Raw genomic sequence first — 24,406 nt, 5'->3', positions numbered from 1 at the left:
TTTTATTTTTGTGCGTCGATGCAGTGCACGCACAACTCTCGTTGTTAATTAAGCGTCACGTTCAATGTGTCAACGACGCGAGATTTTTGGTCGTGTTCTCAGGAGAATTGAGCTCTACCCACAGTACCCAGCCATATAAGACCTCCAAGACATTTCCGTTTTTTCGGTTACTATGAGGACGCAGCGCCTGCGTTAGTCCGTTATTTATACAATCATCGGACAATTTATTCAAAAATTTGTTTTGGATGCCTGTAGTGGCTGAGTTAGACGGTAGGAATTCAAAAAACAGAAATAATAATGATGATAATAATACTTTAAATTTTTTTACTTACCGGAAAGAAGGTTCGCAGTCTTTTATACAAACAATTGGAGAATAATTTTGATTCTACAAGTTTCTATTGTTCATTACTGTGCAAATGTACTATTCAGCATCCCCTAACAACATTATAGTAAGACAAGACTAACTTCAGCCTGGGCGTCACCACCCCCATGGGGTCGGAGTCTGGAGCCATCTTGCAGGTGCCGCACATGTGCAACCCAATGCCGCTCCAGCCACGCACGAAGCAGCGCCAGTAGTCGTCCGATTCGAACGCGAAATGCGCGCAGTCAGGAATCGGCTAAACAATCAACGAGAGCACTTGTGCTGTAGTCGAGGGTGAATGGCATGTTAAAGAATTCGTATTCATGTATCGCTGAAAGGTCATAAAACTGCTTGATGAAAAAATGCTAAAGAATGCTGAAATACTTGAAGAAAAAACTCTCAGGATAATTATTCAGGGTATTAAAAGTTGTTCTTAACTTTCAAATAGGCTATGTGATATTTTATTTCCTTTTCACTTGCACTAATCACAGAGGTAGAGCATCTTTTAATACAGGGTGCGGCGCGGGAACTTACTTATTTGAATTGCGCGCCACGTGGCGGCCATTAGTCCTAGGAAGGTGGCGCCATGCGCAATATGGTGCGCGGGCTATGAAGTTTTTCGTCCACTCAGTTCAGTTGCGACCATGCAGTGGTCGAGAGAGGAGCGCGCGTTTTCTTTAATACTTTTTACTTTGTGATTTTTTTAAAAGAGTAAGTTCCCACGCCGCACCCTGTACCTTGAATAATTATCCTGAGACAATTTTTTATTCAGGCATATCAGTTTTTTTTGGCATTTTTTCTTCGAACAGTTTTTTGATTTCTCAACGCAATATGAACACGAATTTTTTAATATGGCATTGAAAAGCATGAAATCACGATATTCTGTTGATATGTAATATTTTTCGATACTCTTGGGTCTTGTTAGCGGAAAGAAAATCAGATTTTTTCATGCCCACTGAAACTCCCCGACTCTTAGATGAATTTCTGTTATCTATATAAATGACTTCCAAATCATGCATTGTTTTTCTAGCACTCTAGAGACGTTTCAATATCGCGCTTGTTATAAATATGTAAGCTCACCTTTGTAATGGGTTCAGCGCCAAGAGCCCGCCGGAAGATCTTGGCATTTCCTAGCCTTCGAGAAGCCTTGGCAGCTGCAAAAAATAACTTGACTCTCATGAACAAAACACGAATTTAATCAGTTTAATGTATATTAAAATTACAAGGCACAAAGGAGCTTCAAATGACAATTGGCAATATTTTTCCTGGAAAGTGAAATTTTTTTTGCGCGCAGAAATTTGAATCTCAAATGAAATGTCACACAACAGTTCAGTCATCCATTGATTATTTCTGTTTAACTGACTAAGCTGTGATACGATGAATTCTTGTTAGCTCAATGGTGGTGTTCTAAAAATACTTTTTGTGTAAATTTTATACTGATATTGACGTAGCGCCTGGGCTTCGTCCATATTTACATTGTGGAACAGATATTTAGGTCTTTTTCCACATGAGTTTGATTGCTTATTGTCGGCGCTTTGTCAGACCTTTCTAATCTGTGGCGCAGAAGGCTATTTCCTTACGTAAGCTCATCGGTTTTCGCCATCTTGAAAAATGCTTGAGCGGGCCAGTATATTGTTTTTCACTCGTCACTTATCGGGAGTCGAGAAAAGATGGGAGTGCGAAGAATAGTTGAATTGGATACCATTTTCGATCATGTCTATTATCAAGAAGGAGCGACTAATAGTATCCAATAAACACAAGGACAAAAAATTACCAGAGTTTACTCAAAGTTGAAAGCAGTCTTCGGACGTTATTTTTTTTTATCGAAACACATTTACAATATTTTTTAACGCAAAATTAAACGTAAACATCGTCAATTGTACGTTTCCCATAATGCATCCTCTATAAGCGACGGTTACGTTACATATTTGTAACTCTCAAATATGACTTATTTTTGAAACTTGCGAAACTACCCAAGCGCGCTTTAGTGAATTAATAGATTACATTCAATCGTACCTTCTACTTCTGTGAGCGCTCTAAATAACAGTAACTGAACTCGAGTCATCAGACCTTCAGATGTGATCGAAATTTATGTCTCATCAGGCAAGGATTTGAGACAAGAAGAATATAAAGTAAAAATAATTATTTCAGTGACTTGAAACATTCATAAGTGAATAAGCCAGAAAAACTTGTTGCATTCCATTTTGTATTGTTTATTGTTAATATCTAGACGTATATATTTTGGAATAAACCAAAAAGTTTTTTCATGCAGAATAAATGTCGGAAAATGAATGAAAGCGTTATATTAAATAATAAAAAATATTATTCGTGAAACACTGTGGATCTACGAAATTTCGAGATTACGAACACTATCGACGTAAATTTTCTCGCCCACACGCACCTTTGACCATGAGCTCAAAGTCGTCGGGGTGACTGAGTGAATTGTGGTCCAGGACGGGCGGGTCGAAAGGGTTCTTGGACATGAGGGTTACCGTCCCGACGCTCTTGGGTCTGGCTAGCATCGGGGTCATAGAGAAACCATCTCTTCCTTTGATTGGTTGATAGTAATCATGTATCTGTAAATACAAAAATGAACGTATTGTGCTTATGAAATACAGTGTTATGAACGCCAAAACTTGTCAGAATTATATGTTCAATTGAATCTGTATTTGTCCTAACTTTTTCTGTAATTTTATTTAGCTTAGCTCCTAATTTTTTCCAAGTTAATTAAATTTTTTGTCTGTAAATTAATTTTAATGCCTCTAGCAAACGAAGCCAACTGTTCTTGCTAAAACACGTATCGTATGGTGGGAATTTTGATTGGTCAGTTGTCTAATGTACGCTGTCATATTTAGTATAAGTTGTCTGAGTTCATGGTAGTTTGTCTCCGGTCTTTTTCATTTGTCCACAAGTACTATCAAAATATACGATCATAAAAGGCTTATGTGGAGTGGTCGAAGCGTATAAATAATATAACGTATAAATTGCAGTTGCTTGTGCGCCGCGACATACGAGGGACGACCAAAGCAAAAACCGGACTGCCTGGGCGGACTGGGCGAAGTTTCGGTAGTACCAAAGTCTCCCATTATGTGAATATTCTACTGACATTCTACTTCATTTGAGCGCTCGTCCATTTTTCCTGATGCCTGATTTTCGTGAGCAACATGCTGCCATATAATTTTTTTTTCATGTGAAAAACCGAGAAGAAAATGCTACAGACAACCTACGAAGATGATGCTATGGGGAGAACGCAAGTTTCTTAGTGGTTTTCATGCTTCAAAGAAGACGAATTGTCAATTGACGACCAACCTTGTACAGGTTGTCCTTCCACTTACCACACTAAAGAAAATGTTGAGAAAATTAGTGACCTAATTCCTGAAGATCAACATACAAGTATTGAAAAACTTGCATAACTGTCCCAAGTGACGAAGTTCACTCCATCAAATTATAAAAGAAGATTTTTTGCTAAATCAATAAATGTTTAAAGAATTGTTATTTTTATTTTCAAAATTTTTTTTGGGTCCCACTATAAATTTAAATAAGCTAAGAAAAAGTACAGATAAGCCAAAAAAATGCAGATTCGATCAATCATGTGTGGTGTGGCGACCATAATTTTAGTGTCATTCATGAACAGAATTGATAAAAAGTGGGAAACACATGCGATAAATTCCAACATTCTAAAGAGCCAACGTTCGCTAATGTTTTTATGGTAAATGTAATATACTATATTCAATTATATCTTATTTTTCAGATAAAACCAATAAAAAGATTTATAACAAAAACATGGGAAATGATTATTAAAACCTACCGATTGCTTGTAAGGTGAAAGGGAGTGGAGGCCATAGTCTTGACCCAGCAGTCCACCTTCTTGGCTTATCAGAATGTCCGGAATATGGGGTTCCTCAGGACTGCCTACGTTTAATTGGTACAGAGCACAAATTCCAACTGGAGTTGTCAACGAACCTGCAGTCAAAGAAAGTTACTTTACTGAAATAAGGTTTAGCATTAGAACTAAAATTTCGTATTTTTTGGCGGATATTTACTGTTGGGTCGTAAAATGTTTCGATTTAATCATGAAGAGATTTGATCATTTGGGGTAAAATTTCCGCGATGTTAATAGTTGGACCGAAGCCAGAAATCGCAACTTGAGTTCGGAAAACGTTCCATCGGTGCCAAAGATTGCACGAAAAATTATTAATTTTTTTTGTAATCTAATTTGAAATTCCACGTTTATATTTATATCTATGATAACCCATCATAAGATGGAAAATTATGATAAGGTGTAAATGACATAACTAAATGTTTTTTAGTTGAGTATTTTAATGTTTTGACCAGCTTGATGGTGGCAGTGTTATTACGAATATGAGAAAACAACAGAAGTGCAACAGGGCAACCAGAAAGGATAAGGAGAAATTGAAATGAAATAGTGAGAGGTAGAAGGCGCTAAGTGCATAATTAGGTTCGTTTGTATTAAGAGCTGGATTAACGTCGGATGGTGGAGCTAATAACTCAACAGTGCCATGGTTGGTTTGATGAAGGACCGTGTTATATAATGGGATGTCGCATTGTGCCTGTAGTATTTGTGAGAATACATCAAATCGGACTAGTGTCGATAGTTGATGAATCGTAGGGCTGCATTTTAGACGTTTGTAATTGGGGAAGTAGTGTTTTTGATATTGTGTGTGGCGGTATTCGATGTAACTGAGAGAAGTGAAAGATGATCCAACAATTGCACGATATAAAATATGCTTTATGTTTGGTTGGAGTGGTTGTAATGTATGTTTTATGTGTAGATTTGTGGGGATAATGCTGTTGCCATGAATCTGAAACCACTTGATCATAAAACCATTTAATCTGAAACTTCAATCATAAAACTATAAGCCTTTGTTCATGCATGGGTAGTGAGTGTTATCAATGTAGTTGTCAGGTGTTTTTCGCATAATAAAGAGGATGATTTTGAGCTCAATGGTGTTGGTCCAATTAGCCATTTGTTCTCGAATGTGTTTCTAATGTTCGTTGCTCCGGAAACTCATACACCCTGATTGAGGAAGGAGGCTGACGCGGAGAGGCTACCGCGAGATAAGGGAAGTGAGCGAATGATGGGAGGGAGGCCAGAATGGCTGCAGCCTGGAAATGGATGCTCCATAGAGAGGAGACGGGGAGGTCTTTGGGAAAGGACGGGCAGGAAAAGAGGTGTTCAGTGGGGTGGAGGAGATCCACGAACTTAGGACAAGCTGAGTCTGTCAGAGCGCCCCACCCTGAATGTGTAGGACGCAAGGTGGCTGCAAAAGCTAGACTATAGCTGAGCGAGTTCAGAGCGGTAGGGAGCGAGAGAGCATGGCTCCCTTGGACGCAATTGGGGAAGGTAGGGCGCCAGGTCCCTGTTACATCCCGCAGTCATAGCAGTTTGCGAGGGGATCACTCGGCGAAGGATAGCCTCTGGCCTCCTCATAGAAGCATGCTGGCGGGCAGCCATCTTTCAATACGGGCGCCTCGAGATGACCGGAGCAGTGTAGCCTTTACGAGTCTTTAACCAGTAGGGGCGGAGACAATCGGACAGAAGGATCGAGGGTCTGGGAGGCGGTAGCAATGAACTGCGAGCAAGCGCAATTCAGGTGACAAGCCAAGGGACGAACCTCTGTTTCAGTTTGTAGGTAGTCTATTGCAGTCGTCTTGCGGCAGCGGTAAGCGAGCCTCAAAAGCAGAGTTCTGCACGATCTGTAGACTCGCGACGGCGTACCGGAAGGTAAAAAGATACAAAATTGAAGCAGAATAGTTAAGGATTGGTCGTGTGATGGATTTGTAGGTATTGACTTCCTCTGAGTTTAGTTTAGTGTCTAAATGTTTACTAGCGCTTCAGCTATTAAGCTATCTCGTACCGAAAGTCAAGATGAACATCACCATAGAGGTGGAAGGTCTCAATTATTCATCACCCACAAGGGGCGGAAGGTCTCAGATGTCCAGCCCGCTGAAGCGGGCTCGAAGGAAGCAGCGTTAGCATCTCAAAAGAGACGAAGTGACAAGGAGGGACAGGTGAAAAGCAACAGAAACGAAGACACTCGAACAAGAGGTCGCTTACACGGGACGTCGGCCGCCCGCACGAGAGAGACAGAGAAGGGAAATGTAAGGAATCCTGCCTACATAATAACTTAACCCCACAACTGAAATCTGCAGTCAGACACCGCGAGCTCAGCGGTGGGGCGCTCAGGAACAATCCCCCTAGGAGCGCGAAATCCCATAGGACTTCTGACGAGCACAGACACCCGTCAGAAGTCCCCCCTGAGGGGAAAACTTCCTCTGAGAAATCAAAGCTGGTGCCAGCTAGGATATTCAGGATGCGTAAGGTGCGGGCTGCTTTAGAGGCTATACCCTTGACGTAAGTTGGTATCCCAGTAAAGTGGGTATCCCAGCTAGGTGATTCCTAGAATTTTTGTGTCTTTTCCACCGCTAGGCGGAGACGGTGAACCAGGCGGAGATGCCGGACAGCAGCACCGTCAGGTCCTCCTTCGAGGAGTCTAGTCTGGGAGAAGTGATAAATATTGTGAGGTTATCTGCGTAAGAGGTGATGGTTGAGGTCGGGACCGGGCATTCAGAAATAAAGTGGTTGGAAAGGGCTGGGGAGATAGAGTCTTGAGGAACTGTTGTTTACGGGATTACAGGTAGAGGCAGGAACATGTAGCAACCGTCCTTACTTCTTGATTTGATCCGCTAAAGAAATAGATCACTTTTTGTTAACATGGCTAGATAAATTTTCTCCTGTTCAGTCATCACACGCTTTGTAACCGAAAATAATAAAACTGGATTACCGTATTCCAACTAAGCATCTACCTAACCCTTGTGTATCTCGTCAACTTTTGATCCGACGAGGTGTAGGGTAGATTCTGCAATCATGAATAACAGAAAAGAGTGGTCGACACTGTCGGAGGCTTTCTAAGGGTCCATCGCGGCTGCCACGTTGCGGGAAGGACGCCGTCTAAAGTAGAAACCAGTTGCGATTTGGTGCAATATAGGGAGGAGAGTAGGAATGTAGAGTAGCCGGGTTTGAAACTGCTTTGAGGTGACGGACTGAAACCTAGGGTCTCCGTCCGTCGATTTTCCTTCTCATTCAGTCGGGGTTCGTCGTTCGTTTTCCTTCTCATTTCGAAGCTTCCCTCTACAAAATAATTTGATGATTGTGCGTGTATCCAGTTCTGCTGTCGTGATATTTCGTCTTTAATTTTGCTGGATTCTTTCTGCCAGTGTATTATCGCCTCGCACTCATGTAGATTCATAATGAATACTTAGAACTTATCGTAAGCACTGGCAATTATGGCCGATTCAAAAAAGGGTCTTTGTACGCAAGAGAAATACAACTACACAACATAAACTATGGGATGTCAACTGCAAAAGAATTTACGTGTTATCTAAAGTATAAATAGGCTCATTTTTAACCATTATAACAAGAGACTCGTGTAAGGGAGCTTCTGTGAACAGCCTTAGGTGGAATAATTACCTGATCTCCTTTCGAAATAGTTCAGCATGGCACTCGTCCCGACACGTTCGAAAATGGAAGACGAAATGTTGGGATGAATGGTCCAACTTATTCCGCGGACATATAAGTGGTCTTGGTAATTTTGTCCAACTCCCGGTAGGTCGACTCGGCTTTCAATCTGAACCGATTAGGAATATATATATATATATATATGTTTTATTCGCAATTTTCTTATTAGTTTTTTCAATATATCGAACAATATTTTTAGTTTGAACTGGCAAATCGAAAATCAGGTTACCGATGGACATTTTTATTTCGTTAACGACGTTTCGAATGTTTCTATCATTCATTATCAAGTTAAAAGGCGCATTGAGTGATGAAATTAGCGTCGACATNACGAACCATGTTAATATATATATATATATATATATTTGTATAATTTGGGTTATTGTGCGACACGTTTGTTAAGAGTTTTCGAAAACCGTGTCGCGGTATATTTGTGCTAAACATTAAGCATACTTTAGACAATAGCGCGACATTTTTGGCATATTGTGCGACAAAATGTCGCCCAAAAACTGTCTCGATATGTACCAATGTCGCGGAATCTAGATATGATTAATTTTTGCTAATAGTGCGACACAAAATAAAACGCAATTATGCGACATGCTAATTAACAAAAATCTCGTCCGTTAGGTTAGGATTAGAATTAGAGTAAGAAGTGTAAAAAATGTTTCTTTAGACACTTTTTTTACAATTTTACTAAGGTTAGGTCCAGTCAGGAAAGGTTCTATTACATTAAATAACTAAATGAAAAACGTCGACTAATCACTGTCGCGGAATTACCAATGTATAGCAATATATATATATAGTTTTGAACATGAAATAATTTAAACTCATCCTGCTTCCTCATTTCGGCTTCTTGAAATACTTAAATTTAGCAAAGGTAAGCTACGTCTTTGGCTGACGCTCTATTTTATATGTCGTCTCGAAAATTACGTACAATGAAGCGTGCGATAGTGTTTCAAAATCATCGGATACAGACAAAACTAAATTGATTTTTTAATCAGACCCTTTCCTATTTTAGTGCCGTAAAATTGATCGCTGCCACATGTTTTTCAAATCAGTATCTCGAGATCCTATTTTACTTAGTTTTTAATTTAATTTGGTTATGAAATTGATTTTTTCGCAGTTACACAATGTTTTCAGCTTAATCCAGGTTTAACAGGATCTATTATTGCTATGTTTACTTTTAGTTTTAGGCTGTTTTCAGTTCTACCCGGAGTTAATTTATTGCGATGTATTTTGTTATTTACTTGCAATTTCATATTCTCATCATTGCTGCTTCTTAGCACTATTGTCGTTGATTAGAACTATATACTTCATATCATTTACAAACAAAGCTGAGCGAATGATGGGAGCACGAGAACACGCTGTTTTATTCCAGTAATTATATTGTGGTATAGTAGTGCTCTCATACGTGAATAAGAATAAGAATAAATGGTACAGAACAACGAATGTGGATATAAATTTAGATTCATCTAAATCCATCTAATCTAAAATTTGTTTTCACCTGTTCCTTCGAATTTTACTCACCCCTAGTTTTTCTAGGTGTTTTTTAGGCCCAATGCCCGACAGCATCAGCAGCTTGGGAGAATCACCTGCGCCCGCTGATAGTATCACTTCTCGCTTGGCGAACGCTCGTTTCATCTGATTATGGGTACAATTCGATATAAAATTCAAAAATGACAATGAAAAATATCAATAAAATTCTAAAATCCCTTAAGTTACGCAACGGTTATTCAAATTTTAGATGCAAGCGCGATCACATAACAATTCCCATTAAATGAAACATAATTTTCTGATGAAGCCAACGCCAATAATCAACAGTAATTCTAATTTAAAATGGATTATCTGAGAGCATAGCAAGACACTTCCTTGTGGATTCATGCAGAGTAATCGCTCATGTTCATTATTTAAAAAAAGAAACTCATAAACGAGACCCAAATGAAAATTATAGGGGGAATACCGATTATAATTATTGGTGCATATAGATGGAAATTATTGATGGAGCAACGACGGCGCATCGATGCGGCATCGACGTCGTGTCCAGCCACCTATTACCTGCCGATGGCCGCCCAACCGAAAAATTAATCTTTTACCAATAACTACCTCATGACACCGATAACACATCGATGAGCCATCGATGGCCATTTCTATAATGAAGTTGAACAAAAATTTTGCATTAGTTTCAAATCCGATGGATCTATATTTACTGCCATTACATTATGCGAACACACATTACGAAAACTAGTTGCACACATCCAACAACAGAACAAGCAACAAGGTCGGAAATGTAGCCAGAACATATTATTATCAATGTACCGTACACATAACTCGTGGGACATGGACTAAATGAACTGCTGCTGGTATCAAACACGGCGGGCGAAGTGAAGCCTGTATACCGTTGAACCATCGTAGAGCATGCTAGTCGTTTTGAGAGACTTACTGAAGTATAGCAAGTACTATCTTCAAGTAACACATGTATATACAGTGCCGTTATGATTAGATGTTTCCGTTAACCACTATTCATTTGAAAACGCTGTTTTATTCCAGTAAACGGGCACTGAAAAATGTTTGTTTATCCGTAACGGACCATGGATCAGCTCAGAGTAACGGCTAAGGTAAAATTCATGAACGATTCGAAACATTTTCGCCTAGTATACTCTCTAGTAAAATAAATTGATATCACTCCATGATTTTGGAATGTTAGACTTGAAATATCTTCACCACTTCGTGTCACTTTTTTGCCCGGCTCTCATCTAAAAAATTTTGCGTAGGAATGATACCAAGACAACTTTACCAGAATTATATACCTACACTGAGAGAAAAAAGCCCCCTGTTTTGAAACACTTGGGTGTTTCAAACCCTCCCCGAGCGATCGTGCCCAAACCGAAACACCCAGGTGTTTCAAAAACGTTCAGGTGTTTCAAAATTTGCGATTTTGAAACACTTGGGTGATTCAACGTTGGAACACGGGAAGTCTACGGAGAATGAAACTTTATTTTCAGAATTTATGCAATATCCTTGTCCAGTTTCCAGCGCCTGATGAAATTATTTTAACATATTTTACTCCTCCGGTCGATCGCAGTCTAATACATGCATGGCTGCCTCAATACCAAAATTATGAAAACTATATTTATCCGTATTTATCTGATTTCAACGCTTTTCTCCTTCACAGCGAAATTAGTCACATATTCATTCTTTTATACACATATTTATTACACAATTTTATCGGTATGTACAATCATCATGAAACTACACTCTTTGCTCTCACCTCTATCGAACTCTGGTTGAAGAAACTATGAGTCGCCCGCCGAGATTCGAACCTCTGCCAAGACTGCAACCAAACGCTCGCGAGCAGGCGCCTTAGTCCACTCGGCTACGGAGACGGCAACTACATAGAGCTGCAGTATTGGTTTTGTCTTGCGCGCGGTACTACCAGAATAAATCTTCTATTTTATTATCAACTTCTAGTGTGAGTGAATGGTATAGAGATGTCGCTCGTTAACATTACTATTGACAAAAGAACAGCAGTGATTTGAAACAATTAAACGAATTGAGTTAGGTCAATTAACCGTAAGCAGTGTAGATTCGTGGCATTCATGAGCGGCGGCTCCACGCAACCTCCTCCTATGACAGCATTCGGCGCACTGACCACGCGACCCTAGCCGCACAAATATAAGCGCGTCAAGCTCGAGAGGTTTTGAAACACCCAAGTGTTTCAAAACGGGGGGCCTTTTTCTCTCAGTGTAGAATCAACCTAATTATCAGACGCTATAAGAAAATTTCTTATGAATAAATATATTCCACTGTCACGGTCAGCCAAAGAAAACTGAATTTCATTCGTATCCCTTGCGTTATGAGGATATTTTTTTGACCAGCAAACTACCTTGAAATCGCAATTTCAAGCAGGACATGACAGCTTAGAAGGAAAAAAGCTCGACGCAGAGGCGCGCCAGGTATGAACTCGATACTCTCGCTTCAGATTGAGAGGCCGATCAGCGGCTGGCGACTCCTCAACATGGCTTTACATGCGGCAACTTATGAATATTATAAAAATTATGAAACGCACTTAATCGGTCCATACAATTTTTACTTTATGACTCTGAATTAGTCTCGATTGAAATTTCAATATTTCAGACACTCTAAGTTGATGCATATGCAAAATTCGCACCGAATAAATAGAGTGAACAGGAAACATTTGAATAGTTATCTTTTAAAAAACTATGTTTTGCTAAATATTTTTCCATTGTTTCTCGAGAAGTTCATATCAGGAGATGTTTGATACATGCCCAGTGGCTTTTGTACACGCATTGCTTCTGATTGTCATTATTTCACGTACCTACCCGATACACGCTAAATTTCCGATAAAATTACTCGAATCTTGAAGGCCAAGCTCACAGAACGAGGTCATGGATTTGTCTTGATCTTGAATGACCTGCAACCTAATAACTTTTTTATGTTGAACTAATTTGAGTGGCAAATTACTTCAGAAGCTACACATTTTGATCGAACGATTGATTATCGGTGGCTCAGACTGCGTGGCCTCTCGATTTATTGGTGTTTTACTGTCGATTGTTTGCATAATTGGCCACCCATCGTTACGCCACCTATAACCATAGATGCAACGCCCATCTATATAATCGATGCCCAACCACGCCCCATCTATATTCATCGATTCCCTACCATTTATTTTTATTTGAAGAATAAATAATTAAAAATCAGAGAAAAACTGAAATTTATTAAAAATTTAGCGCCATTATTGTCACTTAATCAAAATTGTAAGAAAAATTTGAATCAAAGGATTGCCTGAGCTATGCGATGACATACAGATACATCTTTTAAATATCAGTTCAAATGAGAATACCATTAATTTGTTCTATTTCCTCACCTTATTGTTATGAACATATTTCACTCCAATTGCCCGATTTTCAGCATCCATGAGTATCTATGTTGGAGTAAAAATATTTCGTATCAATTGAAAAAGTTTATAAAAAGTTTCAGCAAATTTAAGTACATAACAAGAGCTGATGTGAAAACTGATGCGTGCTATTATAATTTCAAATACATTTCAACATTTCTATAGTTCCAGACAAGTTCCCAAACGACATCAATAATCAATTCTCATTCCATTGATTACATCCGATTAATTAACGCAACTGTTTTGGCTTGCCTACTATTGAGTCGACATTGATAAATCATTTGCTGTATCTCGTTACGATTTAAGTTAAATAATAAATATACGTGATATAAATTAAACACATTAAGACAAGTGTATAGGTTCTCAAAATTTGATCTCATATCTGCTTGGAGATGCAAGAACACCACCAACTACACCTCTATTATATGTTCAAAGGAATCTGCATGACGTAATTCGCTACGCAAAATTTCTCACCTTTATTACTCGAGAGTTGATTTGCAGTTTAAGGTTCCGACGTCGTAGGCCAGGCAACAAGAACGCGTCTGCTGTGGTCACCCGTTCTCTGTTTTTGGTTGTGAGTTGGAAGATAGCGCTGCCTGAAAGGTGAAATAATGAAGCATGGTTATGAGAAAATTAGCCCGTCAATAGTGCTCAGAGAGAAAAGTACTCTGATAAATCTAAGTACTCTGATGATTTTACTTCATATGTCCGATTCAGTATTTTAACAATGTTTGGGAGCACATGGATCGAGTTCAATATTATAGTATTCATTTATCACCAATAGTTGTGTCTGTGTTGTAGTCCACCTCAGCCAGCCCCATCTCCTCGCCCGCTCTGATGGCCACCCGACAAACTGGAGGCTTCCAAGCAACCTTCTCCACGCCAATAGGACCTCCAAAAGCTCGGAATGGAGCTGCTCCAAATTTACAGTGGGGGGAAATAAATATTCGTACACTTGAAAAATCGTATTTTAATGTATGTAAGTACACAAACTTAACAGGAAAAGTGATTTAAATTATGTATTCAAAAATACTATCAAAAGAAATTAAATCTCAATGCAACAAAAAACAATGCAACATGTTCACTTTTCGGGTGAAAAAAGTATTCGTACAAAACAATAAATCCGCATTATTTTAATTTAATACTTGGTTGAATACCCTTTATTCAGCTCAACAGATCCCAGTCTATTTCTATACGTATCGACCAATGATTTGCAGATGCTGACTGGTATTTTATACCATTCTTCTTGGCACACCACCTTAAGATTCTTAATGTTTGTTGGGGACCTTTTCTTAATTTGAATCTTCAAATACCGCCACAAATTTTCAATTGGATTTAAGTCCGGCGACTGGCTTGGCCACTCCATAACGTGTACATTTCTATCAGCGAACCATTTCTTTGTGGATCTTGCAGTATGCTTAGGATCGTTATCCTGCTGGAAAATCCAATCACCAGGTAGCTCTAGTTTCTCAACAGAAGTCGTCAAATTATTTTCCAGGATTCTCTGGTAGTTTGCAGCATTCATCCTACCATCTATAATATTCAACCAAGTATTAAATTAAAATAATGCGGATTTATTGTTTTGTACGAATACTTTTTTCACCCGAAAAGTGAACATGTTGCATTGTTTTTTTGTTGCATTGAGATTTAATTTCTTTTGATAGTATTTTTGAATACTATGTGTCTCTATACATAATTTAAATCACTTTTCCTGTTAAGTTTGTGTACTTACATACATTAAAATACGATTTTTCAAGTGTACGAATATTTATTTCCCCCCACTGTAAATTTCATTCAATGCTTTATTAATCATATTACTCGCAAATGTTTAACATTAATTGTTTTGTACACAGTAAAACCCAATTGAATGAGTTCTTGCTACTTGAATAAGCTAGATGAAACAGCGATGTGATTAAGACCGAACACCACTTATACTAGACAACTTCGATTATCAATCAGTACAGTTGGTCTAGATTCTAGAATGTGACTCCCCATCACAGTTGAAATTATTTCAGAAGACCTTAAATTTGTGTTATTCAAACTATTTGACTGATCAAGAGTTCCAAAATAGATCAAAAAGTTCTATTCTCCTCATTTTAGTTCAGCACCTGTCCATTCTCTGTCCAAAAAGTGTAATCCACCTCTTTATTGAAAAGAAACATAATTCATACACGAAATTCAATCGGAATTTAATTTATTACAAATTTCTACGTGATTTAAGTTTTTCAGTAATAATATTAGTCATTTTCTCACCATCTCGGGACTTGAGAGGACCCTGGTAGTCTTCAGTTTTCTTGAAATACTTCAGGACAGTGTCATAATCCCAGCCTGGATTACCTTGCGCTGCCCAGTTTTCGTAATCCTGAGGAATACCGCGATGATGCATCATCTGGTTGATGGTGCCTGAGCCGCCAATCACTTTTCCTCTCATGTACAGGCCGCCCTAAATGGAAAAGTAAAATAGACTGCATAGTTTGCTATGCACTATCATTCAACGAACAAGCTGCGCGTAAATACGGCCTGTCGTTGTTTGCAAATGAGGCTCTTTTCAATTCGTGTTGAGCAGTGCACTATATAGCTGTTACTAATACTAAACATGTTTCATTTTCGTGCCTTAATGTCTAATCCGATAATGTCTGTGACATTCATTGTCTACTTGCTACCTCTGACACCTCTCTCACGATACCACCTACGCTCCAAACCCAAACGGGTGGTCCTAAAGCAGTGGTTCCCAAACTTTTTCAGCCTGGCGCCCCCTTTGGCTCCCCAGTGAATCACTAGCGCCCTTCCCCTTCTCGACAGACAAGTATAAAAAACGCATCTTTCTTGATATTTAGTATGCTGAAATTTTAAAAGAGAAAGGTTAAACACAAATGTGTATTTCACAAATAGAGCCCCATTTAGTAAACCAATATATTTTTTACAGTTTAAACTCTTTCAATCTCCAATCTCACGGCCAATCTCCAAATTCAGTGACCAAGGAATATCTCCCAAACTAATGAACGCAGCTCGATAAAACTTTGAACACGTATTTATTATGGGACCTAACGGTAAGGTTTAGCTCATGAAAATTTTTTAAATTTCACCTTACGCGGGAGTTATACGGCGATACGGGCCGAAAGTCGCCGTGATCAAAGAATTTCTTCCAAACTGCTGAACAGATTCGAACGAAATTTTAAATATAAATTTTTAACTACCAAACGGTGATTTTTAGCTCGTAAAAATTTATTCGATTCGGAGTCATGTTCTACATGTGTTGTGTACAAATCGTCAAACAAACGTACAAACTTCTGACTTCGACTTCGCGGACTGCCGCCTCCCTGCAGCCCCTCTTTCCACCGCCCACAAGGGGGCGATATCGCCCATTTTGGGACCTACTGTCCTAAAGGGTGATTCACGTCAATTTCCTGTTCTATATTACGCGCCATGCAGTCAGATGATGTTGAAATAGAAAGCGGAGTATTTGATATGAAAAGCAAGGCCATTAAGTTTTGTGTCCCACCTAGTCAGCTACCACTTTGCATTGGACAAGTAAGCAGCGTGCGATTGCTTTCAAGGAGTACTTCTCCGTGTTCCATTATCGCTTCTCATCGAGCATTCCGCACTCGGTTCTGTATCCGTTCTTCAGGACGGGTTTCTGATCGGAAATATATTGTTTCGTGGGTGAACACATTTAGACCACATTTCCGGCAGAGTAAACATGCCCAACATGCGTTATTGGAGTGATAACAATCCGCGTGATTTCCATTAGTGGTCACTTCATGAGGAACGCATAACTGTGTGGTGTCGGCATAATTGGCCCTTATTTCTTTGAGGAAAACGAATGCGCAGTAACGGTGTAGCAACCATCCGTACTTCTTGATTTCATTCACTAAAGAAATAGGCTCAATTTTTGTCAACCTATTTAGATAGATTTTATTCTGAGCAGTTCATATCCAGCTCTGTATCTGTTAACAATAAACTTGACTCGCATAGTACTCCAGCCACTCCCTAGGCTCTGAGTGTCTTGAAAACTTTTCTTTCAGTATTAGTATCTCGATATTTACACTGGTGACCCCAGATAGAGGTTTAGAAGAAGATGGAGACCGACGGCAGTTGCATCAACGGGAAAGAAGATTCGTCACCAACGAACTTAGTGATTAAGATTCCACAGTTCATGGACGCTGCTGCTAATGTCATGTTCATCATCTTGGAATGCCAGTTTAAGCTACGCGGTATCACCTTAGACTCCACCAAGTTATATCACCTCATTTCAGCTCTCCCACCCGACTTGGTATGTAAATTACTACCTGAAGTATATAGTGAATGCATATATAGTTCCCTGAAACCAGCAGTTATAGACTGCTACGAGAAAACCAAACCAGAACTCATTGAGAAACTAACTACCGCAACACCAATGGATGGCAGACCATCTGTCAATTTACAGGAATTACGATCACTCACAACTAATGTTGGTTTCTGTGACGATTTGGTAAAGTTCAAATTTAATCAATCCCTGCCTCCTGAGATAGCACCTGTAATAGCAGCCCAACGAGAAATGTCACTTGCGCAATTAGGAAGTTTGGCCGACGAATTGATGCCGCTGGTCCGCAACAACCTTACTAGAACAACCGCAACAATTGGAGCTGTGCGAGCAAGAAAAAAGCTTCATCCTCCGATCAAGAAAGTTCCACCCTTCATTAACAACTCGATCCCGTACGGCTTACGTCCTTTCAGCATAGACCAGAAGCCCCGCAAGTCCCACAATTTACTTCGCTGAAAATGCCATGCCAGGAGTTGCAAACCTTGGTGCCAATGGCCGCTCAAGGACAGCTGTGAGATGGAACCTAATTCGCGACAGTCATCCCCCGCTCGACCCACATCTTCAAAAAAGGGAAACTAGCAGGGCGGGTCGCCATCGTCACCTCCGGCCCGCCGCATCTGGAAGTTGCTGCTCAACTCGGAGCAATGAAACTAAAATTTGTTGTAGACATAGGCGCCGCCGTCTCTATTTTGCCTCGTAAGTTTGCGGAAGGAATTCCCCTGCACCCGACTGCAGTTCGGATGAACTCAGCTGCTGGGGATGAAATTCGCTTCTAAAAGGCCTCCCACACTCACCATTTCAACAAAAAAAAAGGAATTGATTTTATTAATTAAAAACAGGGAATGGTTTCATGTCAATGATCAGGGCCCCGACCTTAACGCCTCTGATGGTGGCCTACACCGACTCCGAGGGTCACTGAGCTGTGACGTCCTACGGCTCTAAAGTCCTCAACGAGTTTTTGTACTGCCCGGAGAACTGTCTCTGGTTTATCGCCCAAAGATCCATCATCCAAATACCAAACGTTAAACTCAGTGTTCACCCGGCGAACCACCTCGTCAATTCCTAAAGAGAATAAAGCAGGGCCAAAAGGATCGCCTTGCTGTATGCCGTTCGCGGATACCAAACTCGACCCTCCAAAGAATAGAGGGGACGGTTCCGAATACGCTTGGTACAGCATTTTATAATGCTGTACCAAGCATTATTTTTCTATTTTCTTCTATTTTTTTTGTTGGAATGGTGAGTGTGGGAGGCCTTTAAAAAAAAAAAAAAAATTCGCTTCTCACGGAGAAGCAACAGTGGACATTGTTATCCCAGAACTTCGCCGCTCTTTCTTTTGGGCTATGGTTGTTGCCGGCACTCTTAATCCCCTAATCGGATGGGACTTCCTTAATCATTTTAACTTGCTGGTTGATTGTGGTGGCAATAAATTGATAGAAGAACAGGCACGCAAACTAGAGCATACAGACTACCGAGCAGCCCTGTGCAGACGGTAATCATCAACGATACCTCGACCCTTCCAGAAAAAGTACAAAACATGCTGCAGAAATATCCTTCACGCCTTTCAACCAAGACCCAACACCTCTACTCAGCCTGGCGCGATCTCTCACCGCATCAATACCGGAAGCGCTGCGCCCACATTTTGTAAACCACGATAACTTTCGAACGAAAAGTATGCTGCAGCTAAGAAAAATATCAGAATCTACTGTCGTCTGGCATTGTACGACTGTCCAACTCACCGTGGTCCAGTCCTATTCAACTCGTGCCCAAAGCGGAACAAGGCCAGCACAGGATCTGCGGTGACTACTGGACCCTCAACGTGCTGACCGTGCCCGACAGGTACCAAGTACCGCACATCCACAGCATTGCAAACAAACTAGAAGGTAAATCAATTTATCCATAATAGACTTGATTCAGGCCTACATTCTTTTGGACTACGGAATGCTGGTGCCACATTTCAACGCTATATTGATAGTTTGTTCATTCATTGTGATTTTGTTTTAGTGTATTTAGATGACCTACTTGTATTTTCGTCCAGCCCTGAGCAACATTATGCAAATTTAGAATACGTTCTCAAATTTCTTGCTGACGATAACCTGCGAATTTCTCTATCTAAATGTAAATTTGCAGTTCCACAATTTGATTTCCTGTGTTACTCTGTCAATTCCGATGGCTTGAAGCTAGCAAGACAACAAATTGAAAGAAATCGACAAATTTGCAATGCAAAACGATTCAAGGTTCCTGAGACGTTTTCTCGACATGGTCGGAGTTTACTGGCGTTCTTATACCTAATTTTGCCGAATTGGTGTACCCGCTGACTGAACTGATGAAGATTAGTCTGAATTCACAATCATTGTCTCTCACTGACGAAGAACAGTCAGCTTTTGCAAACATTAAGACAGCTTTATCAAATGTTAACCCTCTTGCCTATTCCAATTCTTCAGTAACCCATTACCAACTGGTCACCGACAGCTCTATAGTTATGCTGTAGGCGTCGCACTGCGTCAGATGGTCAATTCGGAGTCAATACCGATTGGTTTCTTCTCAAAGAAATTAAGTGAAGCTCAATGCAAGTTTTCATCGTTCGACAGAGAGTTACTTGCTAGTTGCCTTGCTGTCATTTATTTCAAATCTCAAACTGAGAGAAGGTGTGCAACCATTTTTATCGATCATAAACCTTTTTCCCTTGCTTTCTATAAACAAGCCCCTCGCAATGATAAACAGCAACGTTACATGTCGCTGATAACTGAATTTGTAACCGATATTAAATATGCAAAAGGCAGTCATTATGTGGATGACCATTGTCTTTCTAGACCAGTTTACGCATTAACCATTGATACATATGATTTAGATGCTTTAGCAAAGCAGCAGATACAGGACGATGAAATTGCATCGTATAAAACTAAACTTAAACCGTTTAATATAAGTAAACAGACTGTCATTTGGTGCGATACATCTTAACTGGCAAGGATGTTAACCCGGCCTTTTGTGCCAAAACAGTCCCGGTTTTCAATTTTTGAATTGTTTCATAATCTTTCGCACCCTAGTATCAAATCTACCATCAGTATAATTGAATAAAGCTTTTATTGACCGGACATTGACAGAAACCTTAGGGCTTGGGTGCGCGGATGTCAGTCTTGTCAGCAAAACAAAATACTTAGGCACACAAAATCTAATGTTAAAACCTTCGATCAAGTGTCTGAAAAGATTTCAAACTGTGCAAGTAGATATTGTTGGTCTTTTGCCTTTGGTTGTACCCAAAAATGAAATGTATCCTAGTAGAGCCACGCTCCTAGATAGAGCCACAAGATGGGTTGAAGCAATTCCGCTATACTCGATCTTTACAGCGGTGACTGTTGCTCGGTTCACGCAAATGGTTGACGCTTATTTTTCCCAAAACTGGCTGAAATGAATATCAGGGATGTCTGATCACACAAGGTTGGAGCCACGGCACACAGCGCAATGTTCAGAGGATCTTATGAGAGCACATTTTTCAGAGCACCTCATCTTCTTGAGAAGTGACCTTCTTTGGCCGGCCCGATCCCCCGATTGGGCTTCGTGTGATTTTTTTTTATGGTTGAAAGTTGAACGGTACTTGAAAAAATCGACTAACTGATAGCATTGACAATGAGAGCCGTCATTTGTCCGATGTCATCTTTGAACTAAATGATACAAAATATCAGGAAGTCTTTTCCATAAAATTTGTATTTACTGATATCTTTACTAGTTCTTTAGTAGTAAGCTTTCAAACCGGGAAGTTTCCGTGTATCACCCTGTAGAAGGCTTAGGACCCGACCTCGGTCACCCATATACCACAATGCCTCGTATCCCTGTATCTAATTTCCTTTGCATACCCATAACCTTATGTTTCCGTATCTCATATCCCCATACCCTTGTATCCCCGTGCTCCAGTATCCCCATATTAATACCACCATAACAATTACTCGTATCCCACTACCTTTATCGTTAACCTAACCACCTCATCAACCATCATATCCATTCGAAATTTCGCGACCACGAGCCGTTTGTGACTTCAATAGAACAACCTCTTGATATCATCTGACTGTCCAAAAATTATCCGGTAATTTTTTGCCGCTGTGAAAATTATTTACCACAGTCATATTTATGTTATAAGAGGGAAACGGTGAATTAAGTTTCGAAATCGAAACAAAAATTAGGATTTATAACCTAGAAAATTTAATATCATGAAAAACTTCAATTTATTCTAAGTTCTTACTATATTTTTCGCGAATTGCTCAGAATATTTCTGAGGACGCTTCTTGTAATAGTTCACGTATGAAGAGTTGGTAAAATCTGAGCCGAAGTGGAGGAATGGAACTTTGGCAAAAGCTGGAGGTTGTCCTCCAGCTTCTAAAACCAGCACATCCCATTCCGAAATCTCGGCCAGCCGACCAGCTACCACACTTCCCGCCGAGCCTGAGCCCACTGCAAGAAAAACAAGATAAATGTTGATAGATGTAGCGAGCGTTCTCTATTACTACTATAATTTATATTTATCAATCCATGGTTTCAATCGATTAAGATTTTTGAAACATCAAAAGGATCTATAAAAAATTTCAAGCGGACAAAGAAATGCGCATTTATCAGGCAAGGTTTCGTAAAGAAACAAATGTGTCTTTAAATCCGTGAGCTTGAAGCAGCGGATTTCGAAGAAATGAATATAAAATTGACCTGGGACACAGGGTGCCGTACCTTCAAAATATGCTGAACTACAAGTAGCGGCCCATTTCTCGTCTAAGATTGGTGGGCTCAGCTTGAAAATCTAATTTATTGGGTGACGGAACTATGTTTTTTTTCCTAAATACGTTTCAGTCAATCAAACAAGGAAGTCCATGACAACGCAAAATTCTGAATTTATTACCAAAGTTGATATTACCAAAATTATGTATTGCTCACTACCATAACTTAACTCTATGAATGAAACTATGTTCAAAGAATTTATAAATTTCACTTCTAGCAACGTTTTCCAATATGTACTAGCAGAACACCTTTACTTAGAAGTCCTTGCCTACAAGTATTGATTTCGATCAGTCGTATGGAGTTTATCGATGGATTGTTGAATCCCTGCTTATTTTAAAGAGATGCGTTGCTCGATTAAATCCCTGACAGACGGCAAGCATTTGGCATTGTTTATAGATCATTCGATATAATAGCAAAACCATATCGCAAATAACGTTTTTTTATCAATTTTATCAAACTTCATCGTCTGATAAAATCGATAAAAATGATGTCATACAAATTTTTCAGAAAGGCTCATTGAAATTACTCTCATCTAACTCGACGAAAATGTTTTTAAAATCTATTCTGCTCACCCTTTCTTGCCAGTAATGTAAAGAAGAAAGAAATTTATTGAATCAAAGCACTGCTCCTAATGTGTCCTAATTACTATGTGAGGTTTAGAATTCTAAACTTAAATTTTTCTTTGACGATGGGAAACGGTTAAATGGACGAAAAGTAATTTTCATAATATTTATTTTTTTATTTTTCATGAGCCCTGCTACTATTTATAAGGCAACATTGAAAACTCTTCCGTTATATCGCAATAACACGGAGTTATCCCACCCGTAAAATGCATGGGATTGACCTCCCCCAGCAATTTTTAAATGCACAAATATTGAGGAGAGTTTGTTGTTGAACGAATTATTTGTTAGTTGTACAAGCGGATGTTCCACTTCATAATAATGAATATATGCAACTCACCGACTATGAAGTCTACGTTGATATCATCAGGCATGACACTCGTAGGATATCTAACGGGCTGAAAAAAAGTGCCTGCGATTATGGCCGTGAATCCCGCGAGAAGATTCCCAACAGAAAATTGAGTCATTTTTGATTCAATAAACACGTCCAATATAAACTACAAAAACGGTTTTCTCGAAAATGCCACGTTACCGTGGAATTCAGATTTATTCTGAATTGAGATTTTCCGATTGACTCGCACAACCGAAGTAAAGTTCACCAATGTTGCTTGAACAGCCAAATCAGGCGTGAGGTATGACGCGCTTTTATAGCCACACAGGGACCAGCTGATCAAGAAAACTCGTTTTCTGCTGCAAGCAGGGAAGTCCTAGACGCGCAGACTAAATTTTCCCCACAATCTGAATGTCCAGCGTCAGTGTGACGAACCAGTTTTATACGTATGTATATTGGCCAAACTAATGTAAAAATAAGCGTTAGAATAAGAGGATAAATGTAAAGTGGAGGAATATCTTTTTAGGAGATAGAAACGTTACACATTTGGGAAATCTCGAATGAAATTATTTGAAAAAGGCTACATAAACATTTTTGTGTTATAAATAAAATTTTTACTGATAATTTGTGCATCTATAGATTATGTTGCAACTATTTGTTGGCACTGCTCCACGACGTGTCAAATTAGAGCCACGACTAAATTATTTCATTATTCACGACGTCTGTATAAGAAACACATGTTTTGCATTGCTCTGTTTATCCAAGCAATCTACTTAATTTCACTAAAGGTGCCTGCACACGGGACAGTACTGGCGGTAAGTAGATCTGACAAACGCCAAATGTCTGCCGCTTGGAGTCTATCCCACAAGTGGTGTCTATCCTAGATACCGGCACGGCGGCACGTCAAACTTGCCTCGTGTCTAAGCTTACTTGCGGGATAGACACCAAGCGGCAGACATTTGGCATTTGTCAGAGCTACTTGCCTCCAGTACTGTACCCGTGTACAGGCACATTATCGCACGAACTGATTCTAAAGAGAACAAAATTTGAACTTTGTAAATAATTTTCCAATATAATCTTTAACTTTGAATGATCGAGAAAACTAAGTACTAACCTGCATACTATTAAATGTTCGTACAATCACGGTCAATGAAAGAGCTGCATTGAAGCTTTTTCATAACCATCATTGAATGCAAATAAATATAGGTTAGAAACAAATCTAGATTGCCAATAATTCTAGATTGTAAATAAATATAGAATGCAAATAAATCTAAATTACAAATAAATAATACGATGTAAGTTTAGCACCCATGAAATTTCTTCCCTCTCGCGATTTCAGGCTCGAGTAGCCTTTTATTTTTAGCGCTGAGCCCGATGCACGTATTACCGTGTATATTAGCCGAAACTTTTATCTGAAGGCCGACACATAAAAAGTAAACTCATTATCCTCGCCGAGTTGTTTTCTGCAGCCGAAAACCTCAACTCTATGATACACGGAATGTAAGATTCAATGTGCACCTTGAAGAAATATCATTGAATTAATGAAACATTCTCTGTTTTCAACAACATGTAACTGTTTAA

The 24,406-nt window shown here is 39.4% G+C and overlaps 1 protein-coding gene across 1 annotated transcript in view; it reads right to left on the bottom strand.

Annotated features, from left to right (window-relative positions):
• Nucleotides 1-23,096, bottom strand: part of LOC108671567 (glucose dehydrogenase [FAD, quinone]-like) — a 39,211-nt gene extending 16,115 nt beyond the window's left edge. The window contains exons 1-12 of the mRNA XM_018159126.2: nucleotides 22,835-23,096; nucleotides 21,351-21,559; nucleotides 15,067-15,256; nucleotides 13,592-13,726; nucleotides 13,288-13,409; nucleotides 12,784-12,840; nucleotides 9,426-9,539; nucleotides 7,854-8,010; nucleotides 4,170-4,324; nucleotides 2,763-2,937; nucleotides 1,442-1,515; nucleotides 466-617 (exon numbers count right to left, since the gene is read on the bottom strand). Of these exons, the coding sequence (XP_018014615.1) occupies nucleotides 466-617; nucleotides 1,442-1,515; nucleotides 2,763-2,937; nucleotides 4,170-4,324; nucleotides 7,854-8,010; nucleotides 9,426-9,539; nucleotides 12,784-12,840; nucleotides 13,288-13,409; nucleotides 13,592-13,726; nucleotides 15,067-15,256; nucleotides 21,351-21,559; nucleotides 22,835-22,961 (1,667 nt within the window). The 5' untranslated portion in view covers nucleotides 22,962-23,096. The remainder of the gene's footprint in view (nucleotides 1-465; nucleotides 618-1,441; nucleotides 1,516-2,762; nucleotides 2,938-4,169; nucleotides 4,325-7,853; nucleotides 8,011-9,425; nucleotides 9,540-12,783; nucleotides 12,841-13,287; nucleotides 13,410-13,591; nucleotides 13,727-15,066; nucleotides 15,257-21,350; nucleotides 21,560-22,834) is intronic.
• Between the last annotated feature and the right edge of the window lie 1,310 nt (nucleotides 23,097-24,406).

Source organism: Hyalella azteca, unplaced genomic scaffold (assembly GCF_000764305.2).
Source record: "Hyalella azteca isolate HAZT.00-mixed unplaced genomic scaffold, Hazt_2.0.2 contig11868, whole genome shotgun sequence".
In the NCBI taxonomy this organism is placed as follows: Eukaryota; Metazoa; Arthropoda; class Malacostraca; order Amphipoda; family Hyalellidae; genus Hyalella; species Hyalella azteca.
The sequence above is the reverse complement of the archived record's forward strand: the minus strand, read 5'-3'. Positions and strand labels throughout refer to the sequence as shown.